The sequence below is a fragment of the Cyprinus carpio genome, chromosome B6 (genome assembly GCF_018340385.1).
Source record: "Cyprinus carpio isolate SPL01 chromosome B6, ASM1834038v1, whole genome shotgun sequence".
NCBI lineage: Eukaryota > Metazoa > Chordata > Actinopteri > Cypriniformes > Cyprinidae > Cyprinus > Cyprinus carpio.
This window is the reverse complement of record NC_056602.1, coordinates 16,258,728-16,278,394: the sequence shown is the minus strand read 5'-3', so window position 1 is coordinate 16,278,394 and position 19,667 is coordinate 16,258,728. Positions and strand designations below refer to the sequence as shown.

Below are 19,667 nucleotides of genomic sequence, written 5' to 3'. Positions count from 1 at the left end.
CAGACGTGCTCATCTGTTCCCTATCCTTTTGACACTAAGTAAACTCTGCCATTACTTTCAACTTCAAAACAATTCTTTACAAGCTGAGGTGTAGATAGTGTGTTGAGCCCTTTGATGCCTATTCTTAGTCATAGCTTTTTTCAGTGCCCTTTCTCTCACAGCCAGTGCATCATCGAGGACCAGGAGTGTTTTCTTGATTTGTGCAGAACACAGTTGTGATCCAATTAAATATATCTAGCCTGATAGTCTCAAAGGCTGCCTGGAGTTGTTGATGTTTTGAAAAGCATGAGGTTTGTGGCCTCTTTTGTGTTTATCTTAGTAATGACACTGGTTCACATTGCCAGAGAGTATGGATGGTGATAAGGGCTTTCCCCCTGGCCTCTAATGTGCCTGAGATGGATATCTCTCAACCTTAGCTGGCAGCGGTGTGCACTGCAGTGACAGCAGTGTCCAAATTCAGTCGTGTAGATGTAAGAGTTACAGTAAATGACAAAATGGAGGGTGACAGAGCTTTGTGATGTTGTTATTTGTGCTTATAGTGCATCATAGTTTTCCAAGGTAATAGCTGTCATGAGCACAACAGTTATATGATGAGAGTTCTAAATTTAGCATATTTTTAAGATATACTTTGAAAGATTCCGTATTGTTTTGGTGGAGCAGTAGATGTGTCATACCACCTCTATGTCATATTTACATAGAGCCTTTGCCCTGGAATGCAACTCCAGGCTGGAAAAGGAAACATTTTGTATATTCTAATAACTAAGAATAATAAAATGACCACATTTATCCTCTCAGAGTAGCACATCTAGAGTGTTTGTTAGTGTTAGAGTGTGATGATGAGTAGGTCTATGAAAGTGAGCTGAGACTGGCTTTGTCTAGTGTAAAACAGTGAGGGGAATATTGTATCTTATTATTATTTTCTGTACACATGATTAGCAATCAAGCTGGTTATAACCTCTGACCTTTATTTTTTATTCACAATTATTTATATTCATTACAAAAAAAAAATCTAAAAATGTATTGTGCACATTAAAAATTATGCACTTATTTGGAAAATAATCATATTCACAAAGTGAAAATAGCTGTAGCGCAACACTTTTTTATCATTGCCCTTGTGGAAAACATGATACTTTTTTTCAGGATTCTTTGATGAATAGACAGAACAGCCTCTTTATATCTTTGTTGTAACCTTTGATCAATTTAATTAATCCTTGCTGAAAAAAAGTATACATTTATTTTCAAAAAAATCTTATTGACCTCAGATATTTGAATTACATTTACTTATAGGACTTGATGTATTTGTGTAGTTTACCATGTCTTAAAGCACTGGTTTGTCTAATGAAGTCATTTATTTATTTATTTAGAAATTTCTAATTTATTCTGGGCTACTTTGTTTACTGCTGCGTGTTTCATCTGCAGCCACATTAGGACACAGTATGAGGGCAGCCCTGGCAGTCAGGATGGCCTTTATAATCAGTCATATAGGGAGAAGTAATGTACCCTATAATGCGCACGTACCAGTCTCTCTGTATACTGAAGTCCTCTAAAAAAAATTACGCCTAATTGCTTTATGCATGAGTTGCGCCAAAGTTGATACTGCACAAACTGGGTCCAGAGGCTTCAATTTGAAAGTCTGGGATTCAAAATGGAAATAAATATGTTTTTGGATTTGGAAAAGAACAACAAACCCTTATGGGTTAAAATTAAACAATTAATGTCAATTCGTTAATTTAATATGGAAGCTTGTTTTCAACACAGGAGATATATATATATATATATATAATGTCAATTCGTTAATTTAATATGGAAGCTTGTTTTCAACACAGGAGATATATATATATATATAACCGCAACTGTGATTTTTCCTCTCTCTCAAAATTATGTTTACATCTCACAATTTTGAGAGTCTGATTTATGACAAAGAAAGATCTTAACTCACAATTCTGAGAAAAAAAAAGACACAAAGTCACATTTTTTTCCATGATAAAAAAAAGCAGAATTGCGAGATGTAAACTCATTCTTACAAAAAAAAAGGAAAAAATAAAAAATGGTAATATATAAACTCAGAATTGCAAATACAGAAATCATAAATAAAACATATTTACTTTTTGAAAAATCATATTTAATTAAAAAATAAAAATAAAGAAGAAGAAGCAGCACATTGTATATCAGTATTCTCACTGCCAATCTAACAACTAACCTAGATGTTGTGCAAACTGAGCATAGCAGGAAGCTTTTAGGTGCCACTAATGTAGATGTAGGTTCTGTCACGTACATTTATTCTGCTCTCTCACCTCATGTTTCTGCCAGGTCGTATGGAGCCAGCAGGTCAGCGGGGTGCCTGAGCTCATCTCCCAACACACAATTAGAGGAAAGATCTGGGAGGTGATGAAGAGACAGTCAACCCAGCGCAGGCTCCCAGTGAGGGACACAGCCTGAGGGAAGTGTGGGCCAGACTGACTGCATAATCAATAACCCTCCTGCTCCAAAAATGGCACGCTTTTCGCTGTATGCGCTGTGCTACCATCATTCATTTTTAAATAATGTGTGCATTTATGTGTGAGCTTGCAATTGATGTCACCTTAAATCACTGAAAGTTAAACAAAAAAATCTTCTCCTTTGGCAGATAGGCTGACTTTACTTCACAGGCTCACAGGCTGCTCCACAGTGACATGTGAGAGAAACAAAAGTCAATATTGTGCTTTTGACGTGGTAACGTAGAGGTAACCCATAACTCCCTCTGGTGTAAGCCACCAATAGGTGGAGAGCACATAGACTCCGCCCTTGAATGGTGGCTGTTTTAATGTCACCCAGCCATGTGAGATCCCTAGCAGTGGCATGCTCACTGAAGGTCAGTGAGACAGAGGATATCACAAGGTCACAGTAATCAATGGAGAGGAGTGAATGAATGTGCACCTGAAAGACCACTGTCAAATCTTTCAGCACTAAACCTAAACGTTGGTGATAGTAAATACCATACTAATTCTATAATTTATTAGGTTTAGAAAACCTAATTAATTTAATTTGTTTTTTTTGGAGCATTAAATATATCTATAAAAATAAATTAATAATAGTGATAATAATATTATTGCACTTTTAGTTTTTTTTTTTTAATAAAATAATAGAAAAAAATAAAAAGTGATAATACTATTATATTTTCAAATAAAAAGGGAACATTAAATAAAAAATACAAATATTTTATAGAGAACTTAAAAAAAGCTATTATTTACTTTTTTAAATATGAATTTTCATCATTTTTTATCTTCAGCAAGCTTTTAATTTGGCTGGTTGCTGGCAAGTCAGTACATTAAATGTCACAGTTTTGCATTGTGCTTTTAAATAATGCCATCAAAATGCTACATTTCTTATTATTATCGTTTCATGATGTTTCTTATTAATGTTGGTAACGAAACAGTTGCTTGTAGCCATTGACTTCCATAGTAAAATACCATAGTAAAATTCAGTTACCAACATCTTTAAAAATATTTTCTTTTGTGCTCAACAGAAATTTTTTTAATAATACATTCCGGTTTGGAACAACATGAAGCTGAGAAAATAATGAAAAAGTTTTCATTCTTGGGTGAGCTATGCCTTTAAAGTGTCCTTGTTAAATAAACCACAAAAAACCTACTGACTGCAAACTTTTGAACAGCAGTGTATTAATGTACACTCACATGAAATGGTATTTAGTCATATATCAGTAGCATAATAAAAGCTGCTGTAGTAGTAAAATGATGGGGTCGGGTTTAAGGCTAGATGGTATACAGATTCATCTACTGGGCATGCGTACATCAATATAGCACAATTTTTGTCACACTGTACAGCAATAATTACTGTTTTTGTTTTATTGTAAGGAGTAGGTGTAGACATTAATAAAACACAATCCAACAGGTAGAAAATTTCATTTATTTTTAGCTTCTAGTTTTAGCTGTATCTCTTCTAGCCACAACCATGGGGTTTCTGCATGGTGGCGTCACATGACCAGCCATATACTTTTATCAGATCCCTGTAATCAGAAACTTTAACTGGTAGAATATAGTAGAACATACTATATTGCAAAAATAGTAAGCTTAGTATGCCATTCCAGATTCAGCCTGCTATTTACAAAACCAAAACAATCACGGTTAACTGTGAGGTATATTTTCATTTATTTAATTAGCAGACATTTTTATCCAGAGTGACTTACAAATGAGGAACTTCAAAAAGTAATTTGTCACAGAGCCAGTATTCTTTTTTTCCAGTAAGTGCCTTGGTTTACAAAGTATTTGAGTTGTAAATTGTTTGTGGAAGACGTGTATCTTCTGTTGTTTCTTGAGGTTTTTGATGACTCTTTGGTGTGCAAATAGTTTTTATTTTAATGAAAGAAGGATGAGCGGAAGAGAAACAAATATGGTGAGAGCCTTCTAAAAGTCTTCTGAGGTATGATTGGTTTCTCACCCATCATGCTCTTCTCTCCCATTATTCCCCTGTCAAGGCAGCTTACAGTAAAATGCCAACCGCCTTCACAAAGGCTCTCGACACTTCTTCCAAGAAACCATGATCCATTGCTCTAATGAGGTGGGTGCCCTGGAGTCAGGCGAGTGCTTTTTTTTGAAAAATCCTTTAATGCATGTTGGCCTTTTGACTCTTTAAATTCATCAGTGAAGCTCCATTAATCAAAACAGGTCCTGAAGAAAAACAAGCCCTTGTTCTAGAAAACAGTACTGCACTATTTTTTTATTTTATTTATTTTTTTACATATACTAAATTCTTTACAGGAATTTTTATACCGGAAATTTCCTGAAATTAAATTCTGATTTGATACAAATAAATATTAAATATTATATATGATTTATAAAATTATATAAGCATTCAAATTTATCTTCACGCAAAGATATATTAATTTCTAACATTTACCTTCATGACATGCTAGTCAATACATATCTAGACATGACACTATCTCACATGACACTACAGTCATTTCCTGTATTATGTAATGGAGTTGAGTTTTCCGAAACACAAGACTAAGAAGTGGCCAAAACACTTGATGGTGCCTGGCAGATATCAGATTATTTATTGGGTGTATGAATCTGGATTGTGGGAGCATTAGTTAAGGTCAGAATTCAGTGTGTGTTGAGCGAATGATACTGTATGAGCCCTGGTGAAATTAACTAGATGGGAAGAAGTCTCTTATGCTCGCCACAAGGCAGCCATTACGCCAGTCTTCAGTGTCATGTGATCCTTCAGAAATAATTTTAATATGCTGATTTGGTGCTCTTTTATTATTATTGTTGAACACTGCCCTGCTGCTATATATTTTAGCTGGTTATATGTTTTGAAGCATGACCGCTGGTATGAGCTGGTTTAAGATGGTCCTTAGTTGTTCATAAACTGGTTTAAAGGGGTCATATGATGTGATTTCAAATTTTCCTTTCTTTTTGGAGTGTTACAAGCTCTTGGTGCATTATGAAGATCTGTAAAGTTGCGAAGACTAAAGTTTAAATCCAAAGAGATATTCTTTATAAAAGTTAAGACTTGACCATGTCCTCCTAAAACACCTCGTTTAAACATGCCCCCACATCTCTACGTCACAATGTAGGAAGATTTGAAATGGAAGATTTCAAATGTGAGTTTTAAGCAGTGTAGAGTAGCGCTTGTTGTTTATCGTTTCTCCGATCACAAATGCAGACATGGTTTTATGTTTACGTGGCGCGATATGCAATGCAACACGTAAAAACACAGTATAAGTCATTATAATCAGTAATTATGTCCCCACTGATGCAACAAATGCCTTGTTTATAATGGGTTTTACTGGTTTTGTCTCGTCTCACAGGGGGACACGGCATCACAGTATGTTAAGGGGCGTAACATTTCCATCACACACTTGAGGTATTCGGCCAATAATAATGCACTGGATAGCTGGCCAATCAGAGCTTTTCAGAACGATGAGCTTTGTAAAAATCGACGTGTTTCAGAAAGACAGGGCATAGAGGAGCAACAATAATGTACATTATGTGGAAAATAATGTGTTTTTTAACCTTAAACCACATAAACAAATTGCATTACACCAAATACACAACATAATGTTATTTTTAGTAACGTCATATGACCCCTTTAAGCTGGTCTTGAGCTAGTTATAAACTGGTTATGAGCTGGTTTAAGCTGGTCATGTACTGGTCCTAAACTGGTCTTAAGCAACTAGCTTTTGCTCAGGACCAGCTCATGACCAACTAAGGACCAGCTTAAACCAGCTCAAACCAGCTGCCATGCCAAAATGCTGTTTTTTTAAATCTTTTTTTTTTACAGGGTTAACAGAGTTGTTTTCAGGATTATTTGATGAATAGAAAGTTCAGTGTTTATTTACATTTATGCATTTAGCAGATGCTTAAAAGCATCTTTCAGTGCATTCAGGCTAACATTTTTTTTTTTACCTAATACATGTTCCCCTGGGAATCAAACCCACAACCTTTGTGCTGTTAACACAATGCTCTATCACTGAGCCACAGGATCACATTTGAAATATATTTTTTTTGGTAAAAGCCATATCTGATCAATTTCAAGTATTATTTTTTTTATTATTCTATATTTATAAACATACACAACAAACAAAAAATATATGAACTGACTGAGGCAGCACATAAGCAGAGGTAGTGCTGGTTTATATTTCAGTCAAAGGGCTGGGGATGATTGTGTGCAGCCACACGAGAGGAAACAGACTGCTGTTTTCTCTTCCTGAAAGTGTGCCACTTAAGAGACAGCCGTGTAACGTATGATAACCACAAACACTCGTGCAAAATGGGTTTCTGCAGTCACATGTTGCACTCTACTTGCAACTATATTGTGGCTTAAAATTTGATTTTGCCAGGTTTCAAATGCTGTCAATTGCCAAAGTTTTGAGCCACAACAATCATTGCAAAATGAAATGATGATTCATTTCTGTTGTGGTGCAGATTATGCATTTCAAAGACTATGCAGCTTTGCTGTGAGTAAACAATGATATTTTAAAAAAAAGAAAAAGAAAAAAAGAAAGAATGAAACAGCCTGTGCCCATGTGTTTTTGTTTGCACATATGCATTTTTCTCATTTCTCTGTTTTACATACTTACAAGTACAGGACACACGCTATTTTGACACTGCAAGCTCTTAACAAATTCATTACTACGACACTGAGAGGATTTAGCTTATTATATATTTTGTTTTATTTATTTCATTTACAGAGTGGCAAGAAGACACAACAGAAGAAGAATCGCAAATGCAAAATTAAATAAAAATAAAAAAAAATTCCCCACTGAGCAGTACAAAATCATGACGACCATTATCATTACCCTTTCTTTATCCTATTTCCGTATTCTTCTCTTTTTGTTCACTAAAATCTAAAATCTCTTCAGTTGTGGAGCAGCCCTTGGTCCTTTGGTTTGTAAATGAAATGGCTCAGTTGTGAGGGTAATTAGGGAAACTAAATCTTTGGGCCATTAGCAGCTTTTTAGACTAATGTCCCATTCAGGGCCTTTTTGCTCCTCTGCAATATCAGTTTTGAAGTTTATTAGTTGATTTAGTTCTTTGTTGCTTTATGAGGTTTTCAGTCCTTCTCCATTACAGAACACTGGATTCTTATATTATTCAAAATTAAATCAACATTTTTTAAATGTTTGTACATATTTGTACAAAACCTGATCAGTTTGCATTTTGTGTAAACCATCTGCGCTCCAAGAGCTTGTGTTTATAAGGTGGTTGAAGGATAAACTGTGAAAGGCCAATAGCAGCACTTTATTAAAATTCTGTTATGATTAATAGACTTTTCAGAATTTTCTGTTTACTGACACAAACATTTTGTGCCTATATAAACAAGTGTAAACTAGTGTTGCATCAGTGATGTCCAAATAAAAAGCAGATGTGAACTATCTGGCTTCCTTTATTTTAGTGTAGCAGGAAAATGTTGTTGATGTGGTTGATGTTGTTATTGTTGAGTTTGGATTTCGTCTATTTTTTTTATTATTATTATTATTTGACCTTCAGCTTATTGTGCATTGAAGCATAATGTAAATGTTACACATGAGTGCACATCAAAACTGCAGGACAAAAGAGCAGGAGAGAATCAATGAATGAAGACTCACAAGTTTGCATCACACTGTCCCAAATAAAGGTGCTTTTTATGGAATGATCAATCTAAAAATACACATCACTGTGATCTGCTCCATTTAAACTGATAAGAAACTCTACAAGATGTGACTCACACACTATTTCTGAACATGTGCAGTTATTTATTTTTGTACTCTTTGAGAGTGGCACTTCTCCAAACAGATCACAGTCACCGTGCCAGATGAGGACAGACAGAATTAATCTTTAATTAAACAAATTTATGTTCTTTTCAAATAAAGATAATCATAATTTACAAATGTAAGAGTATATAAAATTTAACCTGATACAGAAGATTATAAGCTATTTCTGAGGATCTTGTTTTATTGAGAGGCCCTACATAGAACGTGTAAAGTGTATCTTATTATTTGTTACTTGAATGATACTTTACATCAGAGCTGCTGAAGCAGCAAAGGACTCTTAAAGTTCATAAATTTCCCCTTGAAGTTGCCAGGCTTGAACTCATGCTGTTACATTAAGCATGTGCTTTACCATTCCCCTACAGACAAGAAGACCTTTACCATTTCATTCATTTTACTCAAATTATACCTTATACTAGCTCAAGTTATAGCCAATATCTATGTTTGGCCATATCAGATGACATTGTGGTTATGATGTTCAGCCTTGCAAGTCATTTTGAGTTATGGTACCAACTGTATTATTTTTAAAGTGACTGTTGCATGCGATGGGAGCTTACATCAGCTGTCAGTGGAAACATCAGTGCATGCATGATATAGAAGTCCAAATTATAAGATCCAAAATGTTTCTGCATACTGAAAGCACACAAAGTCATGTGGATCACACAGTCCTTCAGCATCTCAGAAAGGGTATACGCAAAGTACACTGATGTCCGATGACAAGATTTCCTGAACACTTGAATTACCATGTCCACTTTTTCTTGGCTGGGATTTCTAAATTGCATGAAATGTCCAGGTTTTAGCTTTGTTTTACTATTGTTTTCATACTAGTTGAAGGTAATGACTGAAAAGTCGTTTGACCAGTAGCGTGCAGGCATTCATATTGGAGAAGTTGGGGTCTACAGTACAGAGAACAGTCAAAGCAATGCAAAGATGTGCAAAGATAAGGACTGTAGAGAGCATGTAAATAGGAAAACAGACAAAAAGTGAATATTTAAGCCAATTTAAAAATCAGAAATAATATATAAAAAAAAAAAAAAAAAAAAAAACAGAAATGGGATTTGGGGAATATTAGCATAAATCTGTATTATTTAGCAAAAAAAAAAAAAAAAAAAAAAAAACATTATTTCATAATTATATTATATTATATTATATTATATTATATTATATTATATTATATTATATTATATTATATTATATTATATTATATTAATTTGGTTCTTTGCACCATGTCCCATTTCCACTATACATACATCTATATATGTATGTATGTTGCAACAACTTGAACCAGACTGATTTTTCATATTGTTGCAAAATGTAAACTACATTACTGCACAGCTCTATATATAAAGCAATAAACTGTACCATTTAGTGCATCTTGGCTATGTAGATTGTTTATACCATTACAAAATGTAAACTATATAATATAATATAATATAATATAATATAATATAATATAATATAATATAATATAATAAAATATATTTAATATAATTTTATTTTATTTTATTTTATTATAATATAAAAGTTGGTTCTCTGCACCACGTCCCATTTCCACCATTTATATATTGTGTTCTAAAAAGCAATATTGCAACAGTACATTTATACTGTCAATATTTGTTGTAATAACTTGTGCCATTCTCCTGGACTGTTTTATGTTACATGTCTGCTTAAGGTGAGGTCTTACATGTTTGCACAGTGGTTTATATGAAAAAACTCCATGCAGTTTCCTCCTGTACAATGTAAATATATCGACTTTGACTTTGGCTTAGGTCTTCAAATGTTTAATGACACAACTTGCCACATTATGGCTTTGTTGCTCTGTTAGTCGCTATGCTAGTACAAACTTGCTTTGCATCCAATCATTGATAAGATAAGTTAATGTTTAAACAGAACACTATTATAACTTAGAGAGCCCTGCAGAAACCCTAAACACTGATTGTTATCTGAGCTCCAGAGATAAATGTTTGTGTTTTACAAGATTGTCTCTAGACTTATCTCAGAGATAAAGTTGTGGGGGATCAAAGGCTTACAGCTTCTGATGTGACCTGACATACTAAATGATCTGGTTTTATTGTTACTAAATATCACATAGCAATACATTTTGATTTTAAAGTAAAGGGGAGGATGAAATGGACTGAAACTACTATAAAACACGTGCTGACCCAGCAACTGATTAAGCAGAAGAAAATGCTGCAATCTGATCAGACACATGCATAACACAAAGTTCTCTGACATTAGTGACCTTGAGTAACTTGTGAACCAGAGATCACTACAAGTACTCCCTCTATCTGAAGGGTTATTGCTATTTAATATTTACATGGTTTTGCTAGGTAACCCAAAAAGTGCAATTGTTGCATTTAAGGCCTGATCTAATCCTTGCATTTAGTTTGGCTGGTGTAACTTAATGTATTTAGGTTAATTCAGAGATGCTAAATAATATTTTTGACTTGATTAAAATCATGTTTTATTTAATAAACAACTTAATTTAGTTAGTTATATTACATAGTTTGGGGGGTGGGGTATAGGTTAACTTTTATGTCTGTGTAAAAATGTTTAATGTTGTAACATCTAAATGAACTGGGTAATTTTAATGGTTAAATGAGGTAGAAATAGCTCCATAAGAGGTCAGATATATCCTTGTGGGTGGTGCAGTGGCTTAGTGGGTAGGACTGAGGCCATGAGACCTTTCAGGGTGGAGTTTGCATGTTTTTCCTGGGGTTCCTGTGGGTGTTTCGTTTTACCCCACAACTGAATAAAAGTGATGTGACATACAGCCAAGTATGGTGACCCATACTCAGAATTCGTGCTCTGCATTTAACCCATCCAAAGTGCACACACACAGCAGTGAACACACACACACACCGTGAACACACACCTGGAGCAGTGGGCAGCCATTTATGCTGCGGTGCCCGGTTGGTTGTTGTGGTTTTTTTTTTTTTATAAAGATTAATTTAGTTGTTTTTTTTACATAGTGAGACTCGAACCCACAACCTTAGGAGTCAAACTCTCTAACCATTAGGCCATGACTTCCCCACGAATTGCATGATTGCTCATACTGCCGCAAAATGTAAACTATATTATCACCCAGTCATACATTTAAAGTTAGAAATACACTCTAAAATGGTGCTGAATAGCACTAAAAGTGCTATATAGCATCTATCTTTAAAGGATCCACACGGCCCCTTTGTCAAATGGGCCTTAGGGGCAAAGAGGTTGAGAACCATGTTATCTTCAGGAAATACACTTTTAATGTTGTTGTTTTTTTATTCTTTCCCCAAGTGAACTAAGAGATCGAGAGAGCACTAGAGAACATTTAAATAATTATACAGGGTTCTTAACAGTTTCTTTGTAATGGTAATGGTGCTATATAGCATCTTAACCACCCCAAAGAACCACTGAAGAACCGTACTGGGCTTAACAGTTTCTTTATGGTAGCAGTGCTATATAGCACCTCAACCACCTCAAAGAACCGCTGAACTGATGTATACTATATAGCAAGTCTAATGTTTATATTATAGCTAAATGTAAACTAAAAAACTCTCACAAAAGCTATCTTTTATTACTAAATTTTTATTTCTAAATTTCTCAACATCTGTTCCGATGAGGAATTAAATGCATTTACATCTTGGATGGCCTGAAATTTTTTCATTTTTTCATTTTCATTTTTGGGTAACTTTGGGTGAAGTCCTTTAACATGACCACATATTAATCTGAATAAATTTAGCTGTAACTCACCAATGAAAGTAATTCTTAAGAGTCAGATCACCTAGAAATATTTGAGTTAACACCTAACCATATTTACATTTTACATTTTAACGTGCACAGTAACAGTTCAGACACTGGGTGAATCAGAGTTAAAAAAATGATATAAATACTGTTCAGTTTCTTGCACAGACCAATCGTTTTGTGCCTTTACACATCAATATATCGTCACGAGCTGAAGGGTATAATTTGGTTTTGTTTTGTTTTTTAGTTGTATTGTATGTTTTAGCTGTGATTCCCATCCACTTACATTATAAGACTGATACACTGCAACGATTTCAGCTAAAAATCTTGGTTTGTGTTCTGCTGAAGAAACAAAGTCACCTACACCTTGGATGCCCTGGGGGTAAGCAGATATACATCAAATTTTCATTTTTGGGTGAACTATCCCTTTAAGTCCCTGTATTATTCTTTAAAGGTTCTCTAACTCTCTCTTAGTCTCTTAGTTTAGTTGGGGAAAGGATTAAAACATTAAAATACAGTGTATTTCCTGAAGATAATGTTTTCAACCTTCTTGCCCCCAAGTCCCCCCATAAAGAAATAATCCAGTGACCCCACACAAGACTTTTTGACTTCAGAAAAGCATAAAAGTGATTCAAAAGTGATTAAGCTTTTTGTTTTGTAGTAAATTCCCATTTATGGCAAACATATGAGAGTGGAGTAACATATCTAAAATCTAAGAAGGAGAATGGGGTTATTATTATGGTTCTACATAGCACCATTATAGCTCCTTTAAACATAGGTGCTATATAACACTTAAAGTGGTTCCCCTATGATTATGAGCCATTGTTTCAAACCACATTCAGTTCTATTTAGCACCATTTTTAGAAAAATAGCTCAATTTCTCACTCCAAATGTTATTTCCTGTGAAAGCTCCTCATTCAATCACATTGTTTAACACAATAATGATAGATTGAAAATAAATATATTCTGTTTACATCAATGTTTGGCCTTAAAGTGAGATTTCTCTTTAAAAAAAAAAATCGACCACAGAGTCTACGGCACAGTCTGGGAGGAGGCTGGAAACATCCTCCTTAACAATACAAAAAAGTCCAATCCCTGACCGTAACCATCTGGTTATGGTGAAAATTATCACCCCTGGATCCGGACACAGAACATCTGGAGAGCACAACCCAGGGAGCCTTTAAGGCGGAGGAAGCATTGAGAAGTTCCGCAGAGTTTGACTTCAGGATGAGCTCAGCACATGTTCTGCAGGCTCTGTGTCTGCTGATGGTTTTCTCCACAGCCAGCGCTCAGCACGGCTACATGCATGATACCGGTGAGGAGTGGGTGAATACCTGGCGCCAGGGCTTCAACTTTCAGTGTCCCCATGGTGAGGTCTTAGTGGCAATCAGGAGTTACTTCAGTGAGAAGGAAGGCTCGGACCGCCTGTGGAACTTTGAGTGCCAGAGAACTCCCTATGACTGGGGAGAGCCCAACGAATGCTGGTGGGACGATATCAACAGAGCCGGGTTGGAATGGTATGTCTGTATGTATGCGGGTAATAGTGTGCAGGTTCATAGAGGTATATGCCTTATTTATATGTCTCGCTATAATGCAAAACACATTTGTGAGTGTGTTTTACATGATAACATTCAATGAAGTAGAAAGGACCATGAAATGACACCCCGATGTTCCAGTCAATGTAATTTTATAAAAAGTGTTACATAGAGATACATAGAGAATATGCAATAGATGGAATAAACTGAATATTTTTCTTATGTGTGCCAAACATTGCAAGAATGCATGTTTTTTTAATTACTATTTCAGGACTTTGCAGTATCAAGTTTCTAGCCAATACACATAAATGAAAATTCTAAATGCAAAAATCCGTCCACTTTGTCAATCCAACAATGATGAGTCACCTCAGTTTAAGAATGGTGTTCAAATCCAGGAATGGCCCACCCTCTGATGGCCACCAGCCAGTCTTTCCAGTGGGAGATACTGAAAAAATTACTTTTAACCAAATAGATATTAATCCTTTTTTATCTGCTATTTAAAGTTTTAAAATTGTCTCTCTAGTTGCATTAAAGGCACGTATACATTATAATAATGTGAGTGCTATAGGATGATCAATCGTACTTATCTATGAAATAATTTCTGTCCAAAATGTCTGTACTTATGTACATTTCCTGCACTTCAGAAGGAGTGGGGATGAATGACCTACTTAGCTTATTATCATTTTTATCAATATTTTGAACTGGTTCTCAATTGCTGGTTAAGGATTTGTTAAGAGTTCTGTGATCTCCACAATTCCAAATTTCCAAAGCTAAATCATGCTACCATCATCTTCTAATTGCATCTCCAGTGAAGGGAAGATTTTTTATAAAAAAGTAAAGAAAACTGAGGAAACAAACTTAAAGAATTAGTTTTTGAAGGACTTCCAAAATTTGGTTTACTCATATAAACAACAACAACGACATACCTTAAAATGTCAACCAAATGCAAACAAAGTAAATAAATAAATAAATAAATAAACATTTAAATAAATTAAAATATAAATAAACAGTTAAAACCATATTTATTATTATTTTATTTTATTTTATCATTTTTTTTTTTTGAATGTACATTTTAAAACTTTGTATGTTTAGTGTGGTGTATAGCCTCCATAATGCTCTTATTGTATGTGAAGGATATGCACTACCAAACACAAAAGCATTCTGTTCCTGAATGTGAAATTGAATGTTGATGTGTCATTTAAATTCATAATGGTAAATACACTCAAATGGGACTCAATTATTCAGTGCATAGAATGCAGGCATTATTAAAATTGATTGTGATGATAAATAGACATTGCAGTATTCTGTTGTATGAACAGGACTGCATATTAAAGATTCAGTCATATTTATACTAAAATAATATTGAGGATACTGAAAACATAACAATTACATCACAGTCTCTCATTCAACTCGATCTGACTGTCGATTACAACTAAATGAATGAAATGATTGCATGCTCTATTCTCTCACTTTTGCTAGGTTTACACAGAGTCCAGAGGACTAACTTCTCAGACTGAAATCTGACCCATTAAAGGCTTTTGAGACTTGCTTGAACTGCACTGAACAGAATGAGCTTTGTTGTTTTGAACACATTCAGGATTAAACTTTTCCTGGAATAACAAGCTCATTCTATACTCACAGTGCTACAGTGCCAGGACACTCTATGAATGGATATTTTGATAATCAATTGCTGCTGCCTTGATATAAAAACATAAAGTTCAAACTGAAGGTGTACTACAATAAGCAAAAGCATATTATGCACTGGTTTAAACATTATACTAGCTGCTTTCTTTATCTCGGTCACCTTTGACATGATCACTCGGGGATACTAAGGCGCTATTTTTTTTGTAACGCTGCTTTGGAACAGTAAGTATTATGAAAAGAGCTATTCATTTAAAACTAACTTTTGTGTTTGACAATGAAATAGTCTTTTCTGCTTTTAGAATCTGGTTGTCCACAGGAACGTGAATGTTTGCCCAGAATGGTCCGACATGAAAAATTATTCATAACCCTCTCATGATTTTCCCCTCTACAATAACCGTAATGTCTTGATGTGAGACGATTGCCTTGTTTCCTTCCTCTTTTTCTAATGATGTGATGTGTGTTGTACCACCATAAATGTCAGTAACAGTAACTTTCTGCGATTTTGGCTCAAGCTCTTCCTATCATGGCTAGAAAGACATCTTAATGCAAAGACTCTTAAGATGACTTACAGTTCATGTGATTCTCATGACAATTGACCTTATTTTACCAGTTCTCCAGCTTGTTAGAACAGGAAAAGTCTGGTTGCTGCGATCAGTCTCTGAGGGCATAAGCAACAGCGTCAAGGGCCATTCAGTGTTCCATCAAGTTTTCTCCACCCACTCCAACAGCATTGGGGGAGTTTTTCCAATGGGTTAATTGGACTCGGTATAGTTTTCCCTGATCTACTGCCCACTTTGTGAGATTTCCTTAGAGCCAGTGCCAGTGACCTCAAGCCCTGTCTGCTGCACACTGCTAGAGCTTTGTGAGGGAATACTGTCTGACAGACTTACTGCATGCTGGGAACTTACAATTAAGAAATCATTTTATGCAGTCTTATGCTCTTTAGATCAGTTTCACAATTCGTGGACTGATTTAAAATATGCAAAAATGCATTCATAACATAGATAACATGTATAACAGCCAATGTGCTAGAAACACGCATGCTAATAAGCAACTAGTATATAGTGAGTATTGGTCCCTAAACTAAAGTGTTACCCCATTTTTAAATAGATTTTCCACTGTAAATCTATTTATATATGATTTTTTTTTTTAAATAGCACTTTCCCAAAATCCAAAATGTATTTTCTTTGTGTATATAAATATATATACACATTATAAGAATGGTCTCTCTGATTTGAACTTCTGCATAGATGACATTCCACTGGGAAAAGGCCCTGGCCTAGACTTCCTATTGGTGGAATAGTTGCCCATAGCGTAAGTGTTGCTATGACAAAAGTCTGGTACTGCTGGTGGCTGGGGAGCAGTGTAGAACTTGTGATTGTCTGCCTGTTGTGATGACAACAGACTGTATAAATAAACCTGTATTTACAGAAAACCATAAAAACTACTCCCAGTCTCACAGTCACTTCAGAGGTGACATTTGCTGGCTTAAAAAACTTACATCAAAACAACTTCTCTGCTTATAATTACTGACTGGTTAAAGCAATTTAGAATTATTGCAATGACACGTAAAAATGTATTTTGCATACTTCCTGCTGTAACAAACATGAATATCTTATGGTCAAAGTTTATCATAGCTGCGGAAGTTTAATTACATGGGTTAAATATTCTAAAACCATTGTGGGTGATTCATATGACTGTTACAGTTCTTACATCTGATTGGACGAGAGTCTTGATACAGGATCCCAATGGGATGTTCACCGTATCACTCCATGAATTCCTTCGGGTTACATGGTTTCGCCATGAGTGAGTCATTGAACGATGTTACTCAGCCGATTCATTCAATATTGCTGATTCATTTAGGTGCAAAACAAGTGATTTGTCTTTATAAATGAGTAATTGAAACATTCACTCAACCAATAAATTCAACAATACTGATTCATTCAGTAATGAAACAAGTGAAATTTCTTTATGAGTGAGTCATTGAATCATTTACTTTACACTGAATCCTTAATTCGCTTCATAATCTTTTTGTTTAACAATGCTAATGCTTTCTGGAATCAAACCAATCAGTTGTCTATATGAATGAGTCACTGAATCATTCACTCAACCGATTCATTCAAAAACAAGGTTTTTTTTTAAATGAGTCACTGAATCATTCAAAAACAAGGTTGCTATCTGTTACTATCTGTTACTGCGGCTTTTCTTGAAACTATATTCATTAAATGCAAAAACAGATAAAATAACTGCCAATATTGTGTCTAAAATCTAAGTTACTCAATATGAATTTCTTTTTTATTTAACTGCTGTTCAGTAGCACTCACAATAGCACTATGCTGTTCATATCTCACTCACAACTGTGCTGTGTTTCTGAATATCTGCTCAAACTGCAATAAACTTGTCAAAAATCCAAAAGATTAATTTTAAACTCTACATTTAAAGCTCTGTAGTGGCAAAATGGAACTAATGGCGCCAGACAAAAAGGAAAGAATGAATGCTGTGTTCATGCATGTTTGTCAGGCAAATGTTCCTCTTGCTGTTTTAGTCAGGCCTTCAGTATATACAGGAAGATGCACACAATAAAAGGTCAATAGCTAAAGGCAGTCACACCTCACAGACTACAATATTCCAATGCTTTATTTTAACAGATTCATATTAATTTATCAAATAACAAATGTCTATTGTTTAGCCTCTTTGTCAAAATAAAAGTAATATTTGTACTGTCTACAGGTCCTCAGTTTGCACTAACAATGGGCTGGTTGCTGGTGTACAAAGTAAGTATTTTGAAGCAGTTCTGGATCGAGAATGGCAATTCTACTGCTGTCGATATGCCCGCAGGTGCCCATATTCGCTGCTGTTGATTGTTAGTATTGGAAATGGTGATCTAATATATTCATACAGTTACTAAACAACCTCTATACATCCCGAGTTATTCACAGATATTAGGATTATGTGTCCTCTGATAATTAAATTAAAGCTCTACAATAGGATGTTTTGTCACATAATTTATAACCTTTCATTTGATTGCATTTTCTTGAATTATGCACAGGAAGACGAATGATGTTCCAGAGTACCATAGAGAAGAGGGGGAGATGGTAGTCCCCAGTTACGGCTACTTCATAAGGGGGGCTCAAACAACTTTCAGTGGTGTACTGAGGTCTGTATGAATACTTGCTTATCCTTTACACTTAAAGGGTTTACCTCTAATGCATTTATGTCAAAATAAAAATTACTTTTGTTTGATTATTTTTGTTGTTGTTTATTGTTGTAAATTGTTTTCCTTTTGTGGGAAGATAACTGTCTTTTTTTTTCATGCTTTGCAGGGATCGGCAGTGGAAGTATATCTTGTGCCGAATGACAGACTTTGATTGTCAGTTTGAAAACTTCTAGACTGCATTCATCACTTAATGTTCTTATCAACACATCTATGCTAAAAGAGCACATGCACGTCACAGAAGCACTTATAAAAGCTTTCACTGAAAACATACAACATTCTCCATATTTTTTATTAGTGTCACAGCTTAGAAACATTTGATTTGCTCTGTATAAGCCTGCATGGATTATTATGGTCTCATATTTTGCAGTAATTTCTGTTATTTCCATGTTAACAAATATTTTGTAATCATTTTTAAAATATAAATGTCAAAAAGGAACAAAACAGTTTTTTTTTTTTTTTTTTTTTTTTTTTTTTCGTTTTTACAAATTTGACTATGATCTCCAATGCCTTCTTGAATGGTTGTTTAAAAAGTTCAAAATATTCCTTTTGGTGTATTTTTTGGTTTTATTTTTAATGTAAGTCTCAAATACTCAGATGGAGTAACAAAACATACTGAACTTTTTGGAAAAATGGGCAGAACTAATAAAGCAAAGGTTTCTCCCACAGTCTGCTTTTTTTTCTGCATTGTGCAACACACACAAGGGCTGTTTACCACTTCATCCTTTCTCCATCTGTTTTCTGCTTAGCTTGAACTATTGAGCGGATGTAGTCATATTACATTTGATCCCTGTGTATATTTGTAAATGTGCACAGATGTATAAGCTTTGGGCCTATGAGGATATGATAAACACCGTACATTTTCTACAGAATATGTTGCATTAAGAGTATGCTTAATAAATACATATAATATACAGTTTTAAGTACAGTATGTTCAAATAGAAAACAGTTATTTAAAGATAAAACTGTTTCAAATACTGTATTTTCGATCAGATTGCCTTGGTGAGCATAACAACTTCCAAAAACATAAAAAATAAATACTTAGTACTTAGACCAAACTTTTAAAGTGTGTATTAAATCACTAAGAAGAATGCAATCATAAGAGTGATTTGTTCGTGAATCGGATAACACTGGTTGTGCTGGTTTTTGGTATGGAGTCCATGAGGAAACGGAAGAAGTTTTCTGTCATTTTGTCATGGGATGTGGTCTTTGTATTGCATCATATCCAATCCAGACTGCACATTCGAAATTCAAACACACAAATATTACTTTTCTTTTTAGTTTTCCTATATGA

General features: G+C 34.6%; 1 protein-coding gene across 1 annotated transcript; it reads left to right on the top strand.

Moving 5' to 3' along the window:
• The first annotated feature begins 13,077 nt into the window (after positions 1–13,077).
• On the top strand, positions 13,078–19,041 carry LOC109079284 (dermatopontin-like). Its single transcript, XM_042725883.1, has 4 exons — positions 13,078–13,497; positions 17,890–18,015; positions 18,209–18,316; positions 18,483–19,041. The coding sequence occupies exons 1-4, from the start codon at positions 13,208–13,210 to the stop codon at positions 18,547–18,549; spliced, it is 591 nt and encodes a 196-aa protein (XP_042581817.1). The 5' UTR covers positions 13,078–13,207; the 3' UTR covers positions 18,550–19,041.
• Positions 19,042–19,667: the final 626 nt, after the last annotated feature.

What these genes read in the sequence shown, in the direction of transcription:
- LOC109079284 (XM_042725883.1), top strand. Translation starts at nt 13,208, where the DNA reads ATGAGCTCAGCACATGTTCTGCAGGCTCTGTGTCTGCTGATGGTTTTC. An exon ending in AACAGAGCCGGGTTGGAATG is followed by an intron (nt 13,498 to 17,889) that starts GTATGTCTGTAT and finishes TACTGTCTACAG; the next exon opens with GTCCTCAGTTTGCACTAACA. An exon ending in AGGTGCCCATATTCGCTGCT is followed by an intron (nt 18,016 to 18,208) that starts GTTGATTGTTAG and finishes AATTATGCACAG; the next exon opens with GAAGACGAATGATGTTCCAG.